The 20,143-nt window shown below is 43.9% G+C and overlaps 1 protein-coding gene across 2 annotated transcripts in view; it reads left to right on the top strand.

Annotated features, from left to right (window-relative positions):
• Unc-115a (actin binding LIM protein Uncoordinated 115a) overlaps window positions 1–20,143 on the top strand; it is a 424,168-nt gene that overhangs the window by 44,281 nt on the left and 359,744 nt on the right. For both annotated transcript variants that reach the window (XM_037426516.2, XM_037426515.2), the window contains exon 2: window positions 18,734–18,829. In XM_037426516.2, coding sequence (XP_037282413.1) covers window positions 18,734–18,829 — 96 coding nt within the window. The remainder of the gene's footprint in view (window positions 1–18,733; window positions 18,830–20,143) is intronic.

The raw sequence follows: 20,143 nt of genomic DNA, 5'->3' as shown, positions 1-20,143 counted from the left end.
ATACAGTGGTTTCAAACTGTAGAAGTTCTTAACAATGTGTGGTTACGTGAAACTCTTATTGTCTTACATTTTAAAATGTTTAATTTTGCAAGTGTTACACCAATGTAAAATGTTGTTTAGGTCTGTTTGTAGGGTTTTGTAGTCTGTATTGTCAGTTATTGTGTGGTAAATGACACAATCATGAGTAAAGTGGCACATAAGGGAGGATATGTTATTAGGCAAGTCGTTAATGTAAATTAAAAATAGTAGTGGGCCTAAAACAGAACCTTGAGGTATGCCTGAACGTGCGGGCACTTCAGAGGAATTAATATCAGTGCAAACAGAGTGTGGTGTAAAAAATGTTTTATCCAGTCTAGTAATAAAGGGTCAATGCACAAGCATTGTATTTTTAGTATTAGCAGTTCATGGTTAACCTTGTCAAAAGCCTTGGAAAAAATATTTTTAAAAAGTCAATAGTCCCACATGTGTCAAGCGCAGCATGCATGTCATTAGTAAATATTATAAGGTGTGTTCGCACGAAAAAAAAATTTACGGAAACCATGCTGGGAATTATGAAGAAAGTTGATTCCAAATGTTTAACAAAATTAGAGTAAATGATGTGCTCTATTTGCTTGCAAGGGACTGATATGAAAGAAATGGGACGATAATTATGGGAGTTGTGTCTTTCACCAGACTTACGCAGTGGGATAACCTTAGCGGTTTTCAGTCGTTAGGTAGGTAACTATATTGGAGCGCTGTAGTAAATATGCAGCCTAAGATTATGGAAATATGTTCTTCAGTAAGAAATTTCAAGCCTACCCCATGTGATAATGACTACTTTAGCTTATTAATAAGTATCGCAATGCCAGTCGTATCAAACGTAATGGGATGCATAGGGAGAAAGTCAAAATTCTGTATGCATGGACGCTTGTTAATGATGGAGTCAGAGGAAGAAGTGAACGTTTTATTCAGTAATGCAGTACAGTGATGTTTTAGGAATGGATTACAGAGTTCATCGACAAGGCGTACAGTTAATTAGTATCTTTCGGCTTAAATACGTTCTAGAACTGCTTTGGGTTAGTTAATAACAATACTGGTAGTGTAGAGTGAAAGAAATGGTATTTGGCACTTTTGAAAGCCTCAATGTAGGACGTAGCTACTGTTTTTAGACAGACTAGCGTTTTGCGCTTTGCAATCGTTTTGCGGCATGGAGCAGCCATGATTTTTCATTCAATAGCCTTTTTGAGGCACATGGAATTTGAAGGAACGTTAGAAACTGTAGCATAATCATGCTTGTGCGATCTCGTTACCTTCTTGTCATGCCACCCCTGCTGGGGCAGTGCCTTGCGCATGTGCGCAATGCAGACACATGTATATATATGACCAAACGGATAAAGAAAGGGGGCGTCTTCCAGTATGTGTTCAATGTGGTGTCGTTCATTGCGGAAACACAAGAACTACTGTATATAGTTATTAGAGGGACATGTTGAGCAGTTAGTTCAGTAACTTTTACACTGAATGACTGTTTGCCCCCCTAATATACCCATCAAGACCTGTCGAGACCTCAAGCACAAGCGTCACTGCGATGGCCACCCAGTCGATGCCATCTCCATCTCACCTCATCGTGGATTCACCACGTACCAGAATACATTCCAGTTTCTGCACACTGTCCTTTCCATACATGTCTTTTACAGCGGCATAGCTCTTGGAATCGCCATCGCCATAGTACTGCAGGTACTTCAAATCTCTTTTGCCTTTTGACCTTTCAAATATTCGGTATAGACCAACCGTCTCCATACTGCCAGTACTTCCTTCATAGTTTGCTTGACAGGAAGTGTGGTTTGCCTTCCATTCCTGGTACGAAGCACTATCTTGCCTAAACTTGCTTTTGGTTTTACAAGACTTACACGAACTAGAAAGGGCCTCAATATCAATAACCTTTCCCGTGTCAACAGAAATCACAGACACACAACCGTTCAAAGATGAATGGCCACACTTCTGCCACAGGCCATCACCTGAAACACCACACTCGGCACTCCCCACAACACGACGAACTTCCACAGCAGCATCAGTCATCGACTTCGACGCCACTTCTCCTGCCGCTGGAGAAAGCCGAGATGACAATTTGTCGTAGGCGGAGTGACATGGAGGAGCAGGCATGTTCATCACTTTGGAAAAAGTTTTCGCACCAACGTGCCCTTTTCCTAACTGGCGCATCGCATAAACCAGACGTAAATTGTTCTCATTTGCACGACCCACTTTTCTCGACGTATGAAATGGGTGCTTGAATCCACAGTCGGTACACACGACTGCACAAGCTGAGCATATCCCTTGGTAAGAGCCTTCCTCGAGCTTCAAAGTTGTGTTCATGCATTCGGAACATGCCAGCGATGAAAACACTGAAGAAAGAATACCAATGTCCATTATCCTGTTTTCTTGGAGCGCAGAATTTTCTAGTGGAGCCTGGTACACCTTGTTTATGTCCCCAAGCTTCTTCGCGGTCGCCGAAATACCGGCGTCAGTGTCAGTAGGCAGCCTTGTTGTCGTGTAGCGATTTCCAGCAAACTTGCACTTCCTCGTCTTCTGTGTTCTGCACTTCCCCATGCTGGTCGTAATATGGTCCAGGTGGCCTAAGGATACAGCCCTAGTAGCGTTGACATGTGGAACAAACGTAGAACAAAGCCTGACGTAGCCTGACCAAGGCTAACAACAAAAATTCCGACGAGCATCGTGCGTCCCCCTTGTGGCTGTTGTTAGAGATTAATGAAGACTGTTAAACACAGTTGTATTTAATGACATCATCTTATATAACAGTCACAATAAAATGCAATAAAATGCAACTAAAAATTTATTTCGCGAAAAAAAAAAAATGACTTTTGAAGATGGCCTCTCATCTTAAAGAGCTCCAGGTGGTAGAAATTTCCGAAACCTTCCACTACGGCGTCTCTCATAATCATATGGTGGTTTTTGGATGCTAAACCCCATATATCAAATCAAATCACAATGGTAAGTGTAACATTACAAATACATATATGGGAAGAGTGGTCACAAAGTTTTAAATAGGTCAACGTTTTTTATAGTTCCCGCATGCACTCAACGAAACATTTGCACGGAGTATCACTATAAAGACGCATTCTTTTCGTGGCTCTCGGAGTTCCAGTGGTTGTGTACAGGTACTTCGGAAACTTGCAATCATGGCTACAATGCAACATGTTTTTTCCTTAAATTTATTCATAACTAGGTACATTTTTAGGCCAATTAATACTGCTGATTCCTATAAAGCCAATATTCAATTTGGACGGGTAAGAATACATGAAGTTGATTGCATTGAATTTCTTGGTATCTGGTTTCACCAGAACCTTTCCTGGAACACACACATGTCAAAGTTAGCATCTGAAATAAATAAAAGTGTTAGCTGTCTCTACAAAGTAGCTTGTCTGGTACCCGTGTGGTTGATACTGCAAATGTATTATGCGCTTGTGTATTCTAAGTCAACAGACTGTATTCTTGTATGGGGAACAACTATGCCTACTACCTATAAAAAACTACGAGTACTCCAAAAGAGCTTTGCGGTGCCTTCATTGGTGCAGTAGCCGACCTAAAGATCTTTTTTTCCTTGTTGCCATTGTTCTGTAGTTATGATTTGCTCAGAGCAAACCAAGTCTGCCTTTTTCGACTGTTCCAGTGTATTGAGCAATGAACTACACTGTTCCAGTGTATTAAGAGCAATCAACTACACACTCAAAACTTTGCTTTGTCTAACGATGCATACCACTTTCAAAAACAAATCCCCCATGTCTCTAAGACACACACAGGCTATGGCAAACAAAAATTAAATTATCAGGTAACTGTGGCTAATAATAAAATGTTAATGAATATTGATTTTGATGTCACATTGAAGTTAGTCAAAAAGCAAACAAAGAAATATCTACTAGAATCTGATTAGTGCTTTGTATAAGTTTGTATTTTGTATCAGTTTGTGTTTTTATAATGATTTGTCTCTTGTCTACACTGCATGCTTAACAGCAGCATTGTGTTATGCTGGCAAATACAGCTAACTGATTTGATTGATTTGTGAGGTTTATCGTCCCAAAACCACCATATGATTATGAGAGACACCGTAGTGAAAGGCTGCGGAAATTTCGACCACCTGGGGTTCTTTAACTTGCACCCAAATCTGAGCACACGGGCCTACAACATTTCCACCTTCATCGAAAATGCGGCCGCCACAGTCGGGATTTGACCCTGCGACCTGCGGGGCAAATGCAGCTAACTAAGCAATGGTGTGTTTTCGTTTATTTATGTCGGGCTGTACAAGGAAGTTGAGGCCTTTGTCAGGTACTCCAGCCTTAAGCCCCGGCTTCCCCCTTTGTGTGAAAGGAAAAAAATAAACCACTTCACCTAACATACTATTGAAATCTGCAAAAAGAAGCCCTCATAGAAGAGTTTTGTATATCAAATTGATGTCGGCTCCAATCAACAAGCTGAGGCTATTTTCCGTCTCTGCATTGAACTTTTTTTTATTAGCTTTCCTTCGCTACACAACTTCTGCATTAGGCAGCAATCTCCTGTTGGCAAAAGAATGTCGTTACAGATAACGGACAATGGCTTGAATAATGTGGATGTGCAAATTATTCTGGTTATGCAGAGGAACTTCAACAACCTTTCCCACAGAACTTGGGGAAATGCTGCCAAATGTGTTAAATGAAACATGAGTTTCTCCCAGTTGCATTTTGATAGCTAGATCTTCTGTAATGTACGATTTCTAGCTTCCTTCATTGAGAATCCCTCTTATATACCTGAACCTGCTACCGTTGGCAACAAAGGTGCCAAAGGTGTGAAGATGCACTCCTCTGTTTGTCTTTGTGCAACCACTTGTGGAATTCTTGTTGCATAGCATCACTGAGCGCGACGTTCCTTCTGTGTTACCAGAAGCCTTTGTGGTATTGACATTTCTGCTGTAACCAATTTCCTTACGTAGTCAGGGTGGTACATACTTGATACGTGACTGTGAACAAAAGCTCACATTCAGAACTCTCAGGACTCACTTGCGCTGAGAAACCAGACTTGCTATCTTACACATTTCACATAATAAGTTGCACGAAAAAAATAAAATATCAATTTTGATACATCAAGAGCACCCCAGAATGGCTTGGAAAGAGCGGCTGAGCGCGTCAGCGTTTCCTTTCAATTTGCCCTTCTTATACTAAATGTCAAACTGACAATTTTTGAAGAATCCAGATGCACCTCACAAGGCGATGCAAACTGACAATTTTTGAAGAATCCATATGCACCTCACAAGGCGACTGTTCCTCGATGTCACGGTTTGCAGCCAAGTAAGGTGACATTGGTCTGTATCTACTTGAAATATATCACCTCTGAGATAACACTGCAACTGATGACTGGCCTACACAGTGCAATTGCACTCCTTTCCTGAAGCGCAGTAAGTTATCTCTCGCGAACCCAATTTCTGGCTCAAGTAGAGCGCATCTTTCCTTGTTACCACTGTCATCTTGACATGATACGGCACCAAGGCCTCAATTTCCTCTTCATCACTGACCACTTTCATCGGTCCTGTCCCGCTGAGAGCCTTAGTCCGGAACTCGCATTCAGTGGGCGCTAAAGTTGTCCTAACATCCATCTTTGTTTACGGCTGCCACTAACCGTCCACTACTGAAACATTACGCTATATAGCTTTCCTGAAACTTTGGCCTATGCTGTGGCCAAAATACTCTTCGTTTGCTGAACATTAGAAAAAGTTTACTGTTCCGCTCATACGATCACTTGATTAATCGTCTTCAAAGAAAACCAACAAAACATACGGAACAAGCACTGCCTTCTAGCAGGTTCAATGGGTTTAAGTAACCTGCCCATGCCAACGCGTCAGATTTAAAAATAAACCCCTGAGCTCTCCTGAGCGTTTTCAGTTATTCCTATTCTCTTAGAGCGTTGCAAGATACAAGGCACTACTAACCAAAACGCTCAATTTTTCGCGGTTTATCTAAATTCTTAATCAAACATTGCATTGTAACACTCCGTTTACAACAGAAAAATAATCCTAGGTAAAAACACTTCAACAACAATTGCATAGGTTTTATGCTAAAACCGTGCCCCAATGACTCTCAATGCGTGCAACGACAACTCCACTGTATCGTGCCAGAGAGAGAGAGAGAGAGAGAGAGAAGACTTTATTGGACACAATGAGCCGGCAATTTGGTCTCGGTGGCTTTAGGTGGCGGCTCGTAGTCCCTGGACACGGGCGGCATCTTCAGCCTGCCGGACGGCCCAGAGTTGGTCGTCCAGCTCTGGGCTTTGGAGGGCCGCCTCCCAGCGGCGGTGTCGCCGACGAAGAAGGTCCCCCGCGGCTCCCGCAGCCGGGGCGGCGGCAGGAGCGAGTGAGCTCGAGGCTTCCTGTGATTTGGTATTGACGGCCACTATAGGTGCATCGCAATTGGTGGCGTTTTCACGACTGTCGTCGCCGGCACATTCCCAGAGCATGTGGCTTAGTGTTGCTCTGTGCCCGCATGCTTTACATATATCGGTGGAGTATATATTCGGGTAGAAGTGGCGTAGAACGACTGGGTTTGGGTAGGAATGGGTTTGGAGTAAGCGAAAGCTTATGGCATCTCGCCTGTTTAATTTCTCGTGCGGTGGCGGGGACCTACGCCTTTCGAGCCTGTAGTGTTGGGTGATGTCACGGAACATTGTAAGACGATCACACCATGACCATTCTGAATCTTGTTGCTGCGTGCCTATCAAAGTGCCTTGATCCAGCAGATGCATCGCCCCGCTCTCGGAGTCAGAGGCGGCGGCCACATAGTGAGCCGTGACTCGGCGAGCGAGACCTCGAGCCGCGGCGTGGGCCGCCTCGTTCCCTGCGAGCGGAACGCTGGTGTGTGCCGGGGTCCATAGGAGGAAAACCGTGGGAATTGGTGGTTGTGAGTGCGACGTCGTGTCGCCATCTCCACACATTTGAAGAATGCGCGCCGCTTCCCGCGAGACACGGCCGCGCTCGAAACTGCGGACTGCCGCCTGCGAGTCGCTTATCACAATCTCTGCATGCGGCGCTGCGGCGAGTGCTAAGGCTATCGCGGCTTCTTCGGCCGCATTTGTGTGTCCCGTCTTCATCGTGGCGCTCGCGAGGCATTCGCCCTGATGGTCAACGACCACAGTTGTGTGGGCTCTTCTCCCTTCTCCATATCTCGCGGCGCCTACGTATACCACGTCCGTACTGTTACCAAACTTCTTTTGAAGCTGTCTAGCGCGCTCGTTACGCCGTCCGATGTGGTGCGTCGGGTGCATATTCTTAGGAATCGGCGGAACGATCAAGCGGTCGCGGACTGAGGTAGGGACCTCCACCTTTTCTCTTTGCTGAGCGTGATATCTGATGCCCAGCGACTCAAGGATGTGTCGACCCGTCTTTGATTTGGTTAAGCGTTCGTATTGTGCAACGTCATGGGCCTCAATTAACTCGTCAAGTGAGTTGTGAAGTCCGAGCTCTAGAAATCTTTCGGTACTCGCGTTGATCGGGAGGCCGATAGCTCTCTTAAAAGCCTTTCGTATCATGCAGTTGATTTTGTTTTTTTCTGAGCCTATCCACTTGAGGTAAGGGTCAATGTATGTTATTCGGCTTATCGCGTAGGCCTGCACGAGATGGATCGCGCAGTGTTCGCGCAGACCGTTACATCTATTCGTGATACGACGCAAAAGTCTGATCGCGTTGTCTACTGAACGACGGAGTCGGCGCACAGTCTCATCATTGTGGCCATTTGCCTGTATGTGTAAACCTAGAATTCGAATTTCGTCTATGTGTGGCATGGGAGTGCCGTCTGCCAACAGAACACGTATTTTGAAGAATTCCCTTTTCTCGCCATGTGAAGTTTTGCGGCCTCTGCTTGTGGGACTGTAGATTAAAAGTTCGGACTTGGTTGTTGAGCACTCGACGCCCGTTCCTTGCAAATACTCCTGAACTTTGTCTACTCCCGCCTGTAGCGTTCTCTCGACATGACCGTCACAACCTCCTCCGGGAACCCAGAGGGTGATGTCGTCCGCGTATATACTCTGATACAGTCCGGGTATTTCCATTAATTTCTCTGGTAGCCCTAATAGCACTAAATTAAAAAGTAATGGTGATATTACGGAGCCGAGCTCATTTCAAAATCTTGTGACTCTTGGTCGGCGATCACGACACTTGCGCGCCTGCTTGCAAGATAATCACTTATGTAATTGTACATTTTTCGACCTAGACCTAATGCCTCAACTTGTTTCAGTATCGATTGGTGTTTGACGGCATCAAATGCGTTTTTAATATCCAGGCCAAGAATCGCCTTGGTGGAGCTCGTAGTGTCGTCAACAATGTGGTGCTTTAGCTGAAGTAGGGCATCCTGTGCGGAGAGATTGCGGCGGAATCCCAGCATGGTGTGCGGGAATGCGTCACGGTCTTCGAGAAAGTCGGTTACCCTAATGAGAACTGCGTGCTCCATGACTTTTCCTACACAGTGTATCGTGCCAAACTTAATTATTTTACGAAATCATTCGGTTAATGCTAACATCTTCCTCGAATGCTCATTCACGCCACATCTCCATGACAGTGAAGGCATACGATAATTACACTAAACTTTTGAAAAAAAAAACTAGAAAAATAACAACTTTTCTCGGTTTTTACTTTATGCGAATTTTCGCACTCATGATTAAACTAATTCGATGCTAACTTTCAACCTTTGGTTCGGCGGTTTTCCTTCTGAAAAATTTCCACCGCATCACATAATTTACAAAATTAAATGACTGAAGTCTGCATCTACAAAGGAACACTGAGTAACAATATTTAACATGCCTGTGCTCTAACTGACCGTTCCCCTTTTCTCAACTAGATTCTTTTGATTCACACACGATGGGGTCGCGGTCCCGGTGGTTTCGAGCACGCCAGAAGCTACAAAACACACAAACACTAGGCTGTGTCCTGCTATCACGCCTCATTCTGCACTTCGGCCGGCTCCCCTCGGGAATGTGAACGAGACGCCAGAAACGGGGGGGAAGCCTGGGTAATAGTGTATTTGTGGTTGCCCCCACACAGTACTTAGCCGGTGTGCCTTTTCGACTTTGACCCTTCGGGCAAGGCCGCTTTTCCCGAAGTTGTCAAACCGAACCGCGCGCTTCGTTGGGGTGAAGCACCTCTTTTTCCCCCTCCAAACCTGGCTCGCCGCTTGTGCCTGCCTGAACGCCACCATTGACGTTTCCTAAAACTGATAGAATGCCTACCCTTTCGTCTTTCTGGCGACGGGGTGGGATTTGTCCTAGGCTTAGGCAGTGCCGAACGCTTCCGCTTCTTTCTTTTTACCGGCGATGTTTGCTTACCTCTTTTCTCTCGATGCCATCATCATGTCGCGTCGTGGCCTCAGAAGTTGGGAAGCTCGTTGGAGCAAGTGCTAGGTCTTCCCTCCCGCTAACTCTTTTCGAACTCTGCGTCACGTCAGACTGTTGGGCCAAATTATCTTTGTCAACGCTGATGAAACCATTAACTGGGCCCTCTCCGATGGCATCGCTGCACTCCTGAAGCATCCCGTTCTCGCTCTGTTTAGCCACTGTGCTAACCCTATCTGCATGTGACGATCTCGAGACGTCCTCTCGAGGCATGGGGATGGTTTCCAGCTCTTTACTGAGCCCACTAGAGCTGCTGGCACACACCTCATCCTCGCAAGGACCGTCTTTTGATACTGTCTCTACCTCGAGACCGGCCGAGGCCTCGTTCTCTACATCATTTACATTGATGCATTCGAGAATATGCAGGCCCTTTTCTAGCGCGATCTCTGGTTCTGGCGTTTCATGACGCGCTTCAACGTCCAGCGCTTTCAGACGCGCCTCGCTTTGACTCTTGTCTTTCTGCTTCGCGTTTTCTTTCAGACTCTTGTCTGAGCTGCTCTTCTTTTCTCCAGACAGAAGTTCCGAATATCCGGAACATCTCTGCCTTAACTACCTCGTAGTTGTTCGCGTCCTGCTCACTGAGTCGCGCAACAGCATCATCTGCCTCACAAGGCAGAACCGTGAGTAGCCTTTGACACCGTGTTTCTCGCTTAAACGACAGTTCCTCGCACTTCCGCTCAAATATTCAAAAGTACAAGCCAATATCCCCTGAATCTGTATATGGCTGCATGTACCTAGACATCCAGAACTCGGCCTTCAAGTTGCGATAAGGTACCACTTGCTGGGGACTACTGCCCGACCTATTCCTTAACTCGAGTTCTCGTTGGCGGATTGCTATTTCGTGCGCCAGTCTTTCTATTTCACATTCGCTTTCTTAGCAGCGTTTCTCTCTCGCGCGCTCGCGCCTCTCTTTCTCCTCCTTCTGCTGTCTCTTTTTTTTTTGACTGATGAGGTCCCATGCTTCATAGAGCTCCTCATCATCAGCCCCCAAATCATTAATCACTTGTATGATTATGGGTTTTCGTGCTAGACCCTTTGCATCGATCCCCAATTCCTCACACAAGAGCAACAAGTCTGACTTCTGCTGCTCCCGTAAGTTCATGATTGTACTGAGTGCTTGCTACTTCCAAAAATAACTTCCCGAAATGGAGAAACTGAGTCTTTCGGCAAAGTTAACTACCAGTTCTAAAATTTACCGTCTTTCAGAACCTGGTTCACTCAAAGGAAAAGCCAAGCACTCACCCATACGGGATCCATGTCTCGAGCCAGCTGCTTCTCGTGGGCAGACTGTTCTCTTGTAGCTTCGTATCCACCCGCTGATCACCAGTTGAGGATCGGGGTCTACCCGGTCTCTTGTGGTAGCGTGGTGCAACTTGGGGTGGATACGATGCTCCCGGGAAGTTGTCTATAGGAGCCCCCTTTCATGCGGTGCTTGTTATGTCGGAACGACCGGAAGGTGTCTGAACGATCGACTGAGTGAACACGCTAACAATTTTAGAAACAGGAAACATGGTTTTCTTGCTCACCGCTGCACTGAGTGAAACTGTGTGCCCCTTTTCAAGGACGCAGCGACGCTGTACAAGCACGAAGATGAGCGCACCTGAGTCATTGTTGAGGCCCCACAGATGGCAGGCGAACAGGTGTCCTGCATTAGCAAGCCCTCCGTGTCTCTGTCCGAGAAGGAACTAAGGTTCCTCGAAGGTTTTGGTGCGCGCAAGTAGTTATATTATCTTTACTTCTGTTTCTTTTCTTTATAGACTTTTTTTTTTGCCTTTTTCTGTGCTTTTGTTTTTGTTTTTATCTTACTCATGTTTTGCTCTTTGTGCCATATGGTTTTTGTCACATGGTTACTGTCTCCTGTATATATTTTCGTGCTCTGTGCAATAAACTCAGTTGGAAGTTAGCGCTCGTGTCCTTCATGAACTTCTTGCCTCTGTGTCGTCATTTTCTTCTCGCGCTATAACTATCGTCATGCCATACTAACTAGCCCAAGCTGCCACACTTCTAAGTTACATTTCTAGTTATTCGGGCTCTTTTTCGTGTGTTTCTCTTCATCATTCAGTCCTCGTAACCCTCATCTCACTCTCCATTTGCCGTGCGCGCACCTTTACCTTCTGCATTCGCACCAAGCAGCTCCCTCTGGACGTTAAAGCCTTGTTTGGAGGTTACCACTCCTCTATCGGCCATGGAATATGGGTGTGCAAAATTCTTCGTTCAGAATGGCACCGACAAAAGCGCACATACCAGGCCACCCTGTATGTCCAGCTTCAACAAACATATCTTACAACGGGAGTGAAGAAAAGAAAATGGCGAGAGTACTGCGACCGAATCCAACACATTGCAAACAGCTTGTGGTCACGTGAGCTCACTAGCCTTCGTGCGCAGTGCCCAACCAAGCCCCGGCAATCAGGTGTGGTCCACTCATGCAGTGACGTCGTCCTCCCAGACTACGTCCACAACACTCTTCCCCTAGGTCCGAAGCTCGCCGTCGACCGAGAGAGGTCCGCACCCGAGCTTCTTTCAATGGTTCGCTCTGTCGCTGGCTGCGCTTCACCAGAGGATTTGGACAGATGCATCTCAGAAGGCGTCGACGTGCCCCTCTGGGGTAAGCCTACCAGCATTAGCCTTCCGGTGCGGAAGACGACCAAGTTTCCGAGAGACAATGAACTTTGTGTCGTGCCGTCAGATAAGAAGGGTGGTTTCGCCGTTCTTCGTAATTGCTTGTACCTACAAAAGGCGGTCACAGCTATCCGCTCTGTTTTCAAATGTTGTACCGACATTCGTCTAGATAGAGTAAAAACGCAAGCCAAGGAAATGTGTCGTAAACTAGAGTTGAAACACTTAGCCCAGCATATTAGCAAAAGTGACAAAATGGGCTCAGCATTTTTTTTTTCCAAAACGCATAAGGTTGACATGCGCTTCCGGGCCATTGTGACAGAAAGTGGTGCGTGGCAAAAGCAACTAGGCTTGTTTATTCATACCCATCTAAAGTTTCTAAAGATTAATGACCCATTTTTGATCAAAAACTCACAAGCACTGATAGAATTTTTCAAACAGTCAAATCAATCTAATCTTTTCAGATTTTCAATTGACATAAAGGACCTATACTACTCCCTGCCTCACGATGAGGTATTAGAATGTATAAGGGATCACATAGAAACCTTCGGGGGATTGAACTTCCAATTAAAAACTGGCACCAGTGCGCGAGATTTTCTTGACCTGGTTTTGTTGTACCTTACCTCTACTTTCGTTCAATGGAAGGCTTGCATTTATTTGCAGATAAAGGGTGTTTCAATCGGCTCATGCATAGCACCTCTACTCAGTTATCTTCTATTGGCAAAAATGGGCAAAAAAACTGCAGAAAAAGTTAGAAGGCTCGCATGTCGCCAAAGTATTCAAATACGTGGCTGATTTCTTGTTTCTTCTAAATTGTAACCCTTCTATGTTCCACTCGATTGCGACTCAAACGATAGGCGTGTTTGAAGATTGTTTAAAGCCTCTTATGTTGACACATGAAATGCCCGAGAATGGCAAGTTACGCTTTTTGGATTTAAAACTGTTTTTTAGCTCACAGCACATCTGTTGATGTTATGAACCACGTGCGCAGAAACCTTTACTTCCTTTTTCTTCTGCTCACAACAAGTTAGTTAAGCAAGGCATAGCACGAACCTGTCTTGAGAATGCCTTAAATGAGTCGTGTGCCCACAATATCTCTGCGACTTCAAAGCGAATTTCCCGGCTTAAGGCTTCGGGTTTCCCCGAGGCGTTTATCGCTTCCGTTGCTGAGACTATCCTGCGGACTAATAAGGCAGAGCAGAGGCAGCGACAGAATCCGAGCAACACGAATACAGAGTGTGAAAGGATAGCCGTGATTTCATACAAACACCAGATATTACACAGGCTCAAGAAAATCTGAAAACGAGTTGGAGTTCGTGTCCTGTTCTCGGCACCGTTCAAATTATTCAGCCTGACCAAATCTACAAACCCCCTGAAAACGCAGTCATCAACGGAATGCAGAGTTCAACATAGAAACAGGTATGCGGCATGCTCCCGGGAAGTTGTCTACAGGACCCCCCTTTCATGCAGAGCTTGTTATGTCGGAACAACCGAAAGGTGTCTGAACGATCGGCTGAGAGAACACGCTAACAATGTTAAAAACGGGACAAGATTGTTTTCTTGTATTGCACTGAGTGCAAGCGTGTGCCCCTTTTGAAGGACACAGCGACGCTGTACAAGCACAAAGATGAGTGCACCCGAGCCACTGTCGAGGTCGCGCAGATGGCACGCGAACAGGTGTCCTGCATTAAGCAAACCCTCCGTGTCTCTGTCGGAGAAGGAACTAAGGTTCCTCGAAGGTTTCGGTGCGCGCGAGTAGTTATATCATTTTTACTTTTCTGTTTCGTTTCCTTATAGACTTTTCTTTGCTTTTTTCTGTGCTTTTGTTTTTGTTTTTCCCTTACTCATGTTTTGCTCTTTGTGCCATATGGTTTTTGTCACATGGTTACTGTCTCCTCTATATATTTTTGTGCTCTGCGTAATAAACTCAGTTGGAAGTTAGCGCTTGTGTCCTTCGTGTCCTTCTTGTCTGTGTGTCGCCCTTTGGTTCTCGCGCTATAACTATCGTCACACGTGAGAGGGGTTAAGCGTCACTCCTCGCTCTCCCAGCGGGGCAGACAGTGGGGGAGGGGAGTGATGTCTGGACACGAGAATGGCAGAAAAGGCGGCAATGCCCGCACAAAGGCAGCGGGCTAGCCTCAATTCCCATACTGTGATGTTGCTCTTTTTATAGTATGATATGCAAAATGCTAAGAAAAAAGCTTGGATGATATATCCTCTAGGTGGAGAAAGGTGGCTCATGGACAGAAATGATGCTGGACGAAATAACAAAGTTCAGTAGACAGCTGATTTATTGAGAGACTATTCACATCACTGGAATCTATCTGTATTGGAACACCTGAAGGCTCTTATCCCAAGAAAACAAATTTATTGAGAGAGAAATGTATACGAGTTCACTTGTGTCTAATGAAAAACGAGGCAATGCTTCATCGCATGGCTCGAGCAAATAACCCTTTATTGCATGGCGTCCCGTATTTGGCACATATCATTTACCATTTTTTTCGTACGGATGGGGGCTATCCACTTGAGAATGTGCTATCGTTAGAGTAATTCGCAGTTATGCACTTTTATGATTTGCAAGTAATTTCATATCTCTTGAATGATAAGCGAAATAGAGACAAGTGCATTTTGCAATGTGTCGTGCAACTCGGAGAAGGCAAACACAGGAAATTGGTATTTTTTATGAACATTTTTACCTCACAAACACAGAAAAAATATTTTGGCATACTTTGTGATCTCATAAATTCAAGCTTTTTATTAGTTCTCTGAAGTTTTTCCGCAACTACACCACAGAACTCAATATCGGTGCGTGCCAAATTTGGCACAGTATGAACTTGAAAGACAAAATTGGTATCATGGTGCCGTTTGTCCAGTAAAATGCAAAACAAATATATGTAATGCGTAGCCTTTGAGCTTAGATTATTCAATTTCCTCCAAAACTGCGGCTGAGCACCGCAAACTAGCATTTACCATGTTGCATATAGTAGGAAATTGCGCGGGAAGGAATGTAAGTGTTATGTGGTAAAGGTCTAGCACGAAAGCACAACGAATGCGTCCACATCATCACAGGTCACTCTTTCACAAGATGCAATTTTGTGGCTAGGCACTTTGAGGGCCAATTGTCTACCAAACTGCTGCCTGAGAAGCGAAAAGGAACTGAAATGACATGGTGCTTCAGAGGAACTAACAATAAGGATAGATGATTTGGAGTTAATGTATGTGCATTAGTACTACAACCGTGCCGTATCATTTCTGTCTAGCTTTGTTGGGAAAGATCCAGGCCAAAAGACTAAGCGCTGATTTACTTTAGTCAAGAAGTATCGTTAGAATGATTGTCCCAGTGTAGTAAAGCCTACAACAGACATATAGGCGGAGTCAACCTGCTGGACTCGCTGTTTGGACTATACCGCATGCGTATCAGGTCGAAGAAGTAGCATGTTCGAATTTTTACTCTTATGTTAGACTTATCGATGGTAGCAGCATGGTTACGGTACAAGAGGGTACAGGAGCAGCTTGGGAAGAAAAAATTACTACCGCAGTCTCAAATGGAAACTGAAATTGCAGAATGTCTTACCTCTCACAACAAGTGCCTACCCAACAAGCGACCAGAAAGGCCTTCTAAGAAAGACATGGAATTCAAGGTTCAAGCCAGAAAAGCAAGGGGCTGGCTGCAACCATGCCCCCCAAAGATGTCCGATCTGACAAAGTCGGCCACTGGCCAGAATTTTATCGGAAGAGACAAAGATGTAAGCGGCCATCTTGCACAAAGAAGTCGTCAGTAAGGTGCAGGAGGTGTAACAATTATATGTGCCTGAACGCAGCTAACTACTAATTAATTTCATTTTACTCATCACGCTAGAAAAATCACCTTACACGATGCTATGTTTTTTGCCTATGGCAGCAAGACTGCTCCGTCATCTTCATGGTGTGCCATACTTGGCACAATGCTGTATCTTTATTAATACAGCCATTAAAACTCTGAAAATTTTTGTACATGTTTAGGTTCACATTCAATCAATAATAAAAGCTGAAAAATAATTTTAAAATGACTTTTCATAATTCATGAAATAGAGGGTTAAGCAGCACATCTGTTCTGGTTTTCTTTGACCATGTGAATAAAAACTTTTTGTAGAATATTATTATTTTTGTACTGTTCTTGGGTCATTTTTCTTCAAAATCTATGTTCTGAATTTTCTTTGTTTTTAATATTTTTTTACATATAGTGTTTTTTATTGCACTGTTTACCAGCTGGCAACCAAAAAGTACACGCTTCACATTTTTATTCATTCCAAAATTTTTTTGTGGCTCTACAACATATATTTTTTAGAAAGAGCATTTCATTGCAAAAAATTTTGTGTGCTGCAATACGTGCTGAAGTACTCTTTGAACTGGCATAAACGATCGTCCCGAGACATATGAAAATTAACCATTTTCGTGCGGTAACAAAAGATTCAAACAATCTATCAAGGAGAAAAAAAACAAGGTGCAGAGTTTTTGTCAGTGCTCCTTTGAGTGTTTCATGGAACTGTGCCAGATTTATATTGCATGGGCATGCACTGTCAAGTTTTCATGCCTTCTTTGTTTTCCACGGTTGTGCACCAGTTGTTTCATAGGTCTGCAAACTCATGAGTCAAATCACTTAGACTCAAATGGGGCCGCGAGTCAGAGTGAGTCCAGTTGAGTGTGATAGATACTGGCTGAGGTAAATATTGGGTAGTCTGAGTGAGGCCTATGGGCAAAAAACATTTTGTGAGTGGATCTGAGTAGGCTCCACCTTTGATTGCTGACCCATGGTCCTATCTACCCATCATCAGCATTACTATCAGCGTTACATCAGCTTAAGTTTGTACTCAAATCTTTCAACATCTGTCTCAACAATGCGCTTCCTAATATTTGCTGATCCAAGGCATGAGTCAAAAAGTAGGGGCGCCATAATGTTCCCTCACATGATCTTTCAGGAGGAGTTCTTGATAAAGATATCTCGTGCGAGTAGAGCGTTTCATCAATGTCCTTACTGGATTGAACCCTTATAACACATATTTATAACACATATTTGAAGGTACAAGATATAAAGAAATTATGTAGAACACCGATTACTTGTGGTACTGGCAATAAAAAGCTTTGCCACAAAGACTGAAAAACCTAACAGAATCATCAGTTCACTCACTCGGACTCTGGTAAAGCCTGGAGTCGGAGTCTGAGTTAGTCATGCTTAAAAATACCGAGAACTGGTGAGAACGTGTGAATGGGTCCTATTAGGAATGAAAAGACCGTGAGATATAGTGGCTGATTCCAGCATTCTGTTCTAATTATGACTAGGATCTTTCATTTTTTAAATAGTCCTTAAATGTAACAAAAACCGTTATTGTGCAGCCTCGCAGAAGAGCCTTGAAGCTGGGTTTATGGAATATGGAGTCGATAACTTTGCTGTGCGTAGTCGTGTAGATTGATACTGTCATCCGTATGATTCCTTAAAATTAGAGTATGTGTATTATATCCAGCCCCTTTCAATTCTGTGTTGCTTGTGAGGTAAAAGGAGTTGTATGATGACAAGCGGCGCTGCCTTCGCGGCTTCCAGCGAACCAAGTCGAAGTGTGGCATATGCACGTGGAGTGCATGCATGCGCAGTCAACCGCTGCGCTCGAACACGAACCGCTATCTTGCTCACTATTTACAGCATATCTTGTCACATGTATATATGACTTTATATTCACTGCAGATAGAGAAATTTTGATTACAAATGTTTCACGACGTATTCCACGTTACCATTCTGTCATTAGCCACTCTGACTGGTAAACTTTCTATTGTGCTGAAGAATATAGGTACCGTAAAAATTGGTTGCTGGTCCCTTCGATAGTATCTGTTTGAGTGAGTCTGGCTGAGAAAAATTTTGGTGAGTGTGAGCCCTAGTGAGTGCTTAGAGCAATTGATATTTGTTGAGTAAGTTAAGATTTCTTTGCCTACCTATGGTTGTTAATCGGTGTCTTGACTTTTCTTGTGCCTATGTGTACACACCCTAGAATGAATACATCAGGTGTAGTGTATATTCTGAAGTGGTTAATTTTTAGGCGGCCGTATGCTCTGTTTCATACATCTGCTACAACTAAACGAAGCTAGCAGGACTTCTCGCAGCAGAAATAGCTAAAGAAATTTACTACCTGTAATGTGATTCTTTTTGTTTTTAGGCACATGAACGTGCATTGTACCTTAGAAGCAAGCCTCATCATCTATAGGTTCTACTGGAAGCATAAATTTCTCGCCTGTGTGTGATTAGCTCTAGCAGCATGCCGCCGTAACTAATCAGGCTAAGGAGGAGTAATGAAGACATTTTGCTGACTGAACTTGTTGCCTAGCTTCCACAGCGTTGCTCCTGACGTATGAGTATGGCACCACCTTCCCATTCTCAATGATGTTGCATGTAAAACAATTTTTTTTGCACTATTTGACCAGACCTGACCCATGCACCACTAAGTTATAAACGCATCATGATATTTTTTGTTAGAACACATGCATGTTTTAGGCAGAGCAAACATTTTTATCCAGCCCTGTTGCCGTTACACTAGTTATTGACAGCACCAATTATTCTGTAGAAAACGGAAGTCATCAGTGTTGCAGCAAGTGGTAACCAAGTGTTTTCTGCCTCATCTGATATGCTTATGGAGACATCTCTTTCCTATGATAGTTTGAGAAACTGCAACGTCTGTTTCTTCTCTTGCAGGGAAAGTGGTGTGTGAACTTTGCAAAAAGAAGTGCTCAGGGAATGCACTACGTGTTCAAGATCGCTACTTTCACGTTGAGTGCTTCAAGTGTGCCGGTAAGTGTTGCAGGCATTTTTTAAAAGTAAGTGTACTAAAATAATTTTTCTGCAGTCTGTTGTACTATTGAGAGCATGGCAAATCATAATAGCAGATTCAAAATGGTTGCACATTTTAATTTCAAAAGAATATGATAAATAGGTGCCACAAATAGTCTAGCAGAAACAGCAGGTCCTACAGATTTCTTGAGGCTTTGACAGATGTTGACCTGACTGCATGGTGGCGGAACGTCTTGCAGTGGTTCTGGTTTTGAAAAAATTTTTGAATATGTTTGATAAGGTATGCATATTTTATACGGATCATATAATGTTTTTATGAGCACCTTGTTCGTGTGGGAGTAAACGATATCGGTGCCAAAATAGCTGATACCATCTCTATCTAGGCTTGTGTGCAGGGCTAGTTGGCGAGAGGTATCTTGTGGGTAACGTTACAAATGCTGCTAGTGAACTTCATCTGATGGTTCTTCTTGCATGACAGTCAAAAGTGGGCACACATGTTTAAGCTTGCAAGGCGCCGAGAAAACGATGAGAATCCCTCACGTTGTGTGACCTTGTGTGACCTTGTGAAATAAGACGAAAGGTGGTTTTTGGTCAATGGTTTCTCTGAATTCATTAAGCAGGCTTTCGGACGTGCTACTAATTAACAGCCACCAATAGCTCGATGATGCTATATGGGCACAAGGGCATTGGAAGGCAGAAAGGCAGCTAGACATAATCGTGTCACGGTCTTGCAGGTTCAAAATGTTCAGTCATGAAAGTTAGTAGGCTTTTGTTGAATCTCAGATTATACGGCCAACAAATGTCGCCATTGGTGAAATGTAATTGAATATCTTAACTAACTATGGTTGTCCTTTGTCAATTCATGGGTGAAATTCAAACCTTGTCTCTCAGAGGAGAAGGTTCTTAGAATGTTGGGGAGAACAATGCCGAAGTCATTATTAAAAGAGCAATCAAACATTACTAAAAAGTCATATATGTAACAAAATGTACAAAAACTAGGTGTTTGGAAAATTCATTTTCCAGGCTGTTACAGTTTCGTGTGGCTCTGCGCAATGTACTCCGACAAAACTCGTGGTAGATCACGATGTCAGACATGCTCGGCTTCGAAAAGTGTACAAAATTAATTAAATATACATTCACTGCAGACTAACTCGAACTGTCAAAGTGATAATAAAAACGTGTGAAATAAGGGGTCTCAAACATACGGCCCGCGAACCTCTTACTTCCACGGCCAGCACTTGACTGAGTTCGCCTTAGCTTTTTTTATTTTCTGAATAAATATGCATGTTCGCGAGCTACACAGGCAGGACTGGT

Source organism: Rhipicephalus microplus, chromosome X (assembly GCF_043290135.1).
Source record: "Rhipicephalus microplus isolate Deutch F79 chromosome X, USDA_Rmic, whole genome shotgun sequence".
NCBI classification, from domain to species: Eukaryota; Metazoa; Arthropoda; class Arachnida; order Ixodida; family Ixodidae; genus Rhipicephalus; species Rhipicephalus microplus.
Note: the sequence above shows the minus strand (reverse complement) of the source record. Positions and strands in the feature narration are given on the sequence as shown.